The 1,211-nt window shown below is 67.8% G+C and overlaps 1 protein-coding gene across 1 annotated transcript in view; it reads left to right on the top strand.

Moving 5' to 3' along the window:
- Positions 1-6: 6 nt before the first annotated feature.
- Positions 7-1,211, top strand: part of ENTHD2 (ENTH domain containing 2) — a 7,873-nt gene continuing 6,668 nt past the window's right edge. Inside the window, exons 1-3 of the mRNA XM_005880291.1 lie at positions 7-495; positions 699-790; positions 917-1,010. Coding sequence (XP_005880353.1) covers positions 228-495; positions 699-790; positions 917-1,010 — 454 coding nt within the window. The 5' untranslated portion in view covers positions 7-227. The remainder of the gene's footprint in view (positions 496-698; positions 791-916; positions 1,011-1,211) is intronic.

Below are 1,211 nucleotides of genomic sequence, written 5' to 3'. Positions count from 1 at the left end.
GCTGCTAACAAGTAAACACACGCACGTGCTCGGCTGTCTCCTGGCGGCTTATTTCTAGGGTCTGTTCCCTGAAGCGCCGCCGTGGGTGGGTCAGGCTTAGGGGCCACGTCACGCTGCCCACCTGCCCCGCGTGGGAAAGGCTCATCTCGGCTTCGGGCTTTGCCTTAAGTCGTCCTGCCCGGCTGTTAGCGAGGCGCCTGGGGGACCGAGCAGAACGGCTCCTCTCCATGATTCCCGCCAGCTGCCTGCAGCCGGTGCGACCATTGCTGTCCCCTCGCTCCCTCACCTGGCAGCGTGCCAACCCCGAAATGCGTGGACACCGGCGCCCCCAGGAGCCCCCCGGGGATGGCTGGCCCCTGTGGTGGCCGTGGGCTCACCCCTGTGCACCACCCACTCATGGCGGGGCTCTCGCTGCCTTTCAGCTCCCGGTTCTCCTGAAGGGAACGTCGGATGACGACGCGCCGTGTCCGGGCTACCTGTTCGAGGAGATCGCCAGTATCCTCCCCGTGTCCCCACGCAGGGCCCTGGGCTTCTGTCCTCGGCGGCCGGGGCCCTTTCAGGAGCCCAGGAGGCCCCCGGTGCCCGATGCTCCTGAAACGCGGGCCTGGGGTGGGTGCCTGCAGGGAGGGACCCTAAGCGGTTCGGTGACAGTGAGGCCGCGGTCAGCTCGCTCCTTCCCTAACCCGAGCGCCTTCCAGAAATCTCCCACGAGTCGCTGGGCAGCAGCCAGTGCCTCCTGGAGTACCTCCTGAACCGGCTGCACAGCGGCTCCGGCCGCGTGAAGCTCAAGGTGAGGCCCCAGCGGCCGCAGACCCTGGGGTCAGGTCAGGCCTGAGCTCACACCGTGGGTGGTGAGGCGGGAGGCAGCCGGGGTGCCCTCTGGGCCTGGCCCCGCCCCACGTGACCGTCCCCCCAGGTGCTGAAGATCATGCTGCACCTGTGTGCCCACGGCTCCTCCTCCTTCCTGCTCATCCTCAAGCGCAACCCAGCCTTCATCCAGGAAGCGGCAGGTACCAGCCCGGCCGAGTGCCTTAGCCCAGGGAGCCTTCCCGGGAGCCTGTGGGTTTCCCCTAAAGTCCCTGGGAACCGCTGAGGGGTTTTGAATTGGACCAGAACCCGTTCCTGTTCCCTCGGGATGGAGAGCGGGTTGAGGGAGGCGGTTAGGTGGCAGGTGAGGGGCGCAGGCGAGAGGCGCGGGGCAGGGAGTCGGG

The sequence above is a fragment of the Myotis brandtii genome, unplaced genomic scaffold (assembly GCF_000412655.1).
Source record: "Myotis brandtii unplaced genomic scaffold, ASM41265v1 scaffold632, whole genome shotgun sequence".
Classification (NCBI taxonomy): Eukaryota; Metazoa; Chordata; class Mammalia; order Chiroptera; family Vespertilionidae; genus Myotis; species Myotis brandtii.
The sequence above is the reverse complement of the archived record's forward strand: the minus strand, read 5'-3'. Positions and strand labels throughout refer to the sequence as shown.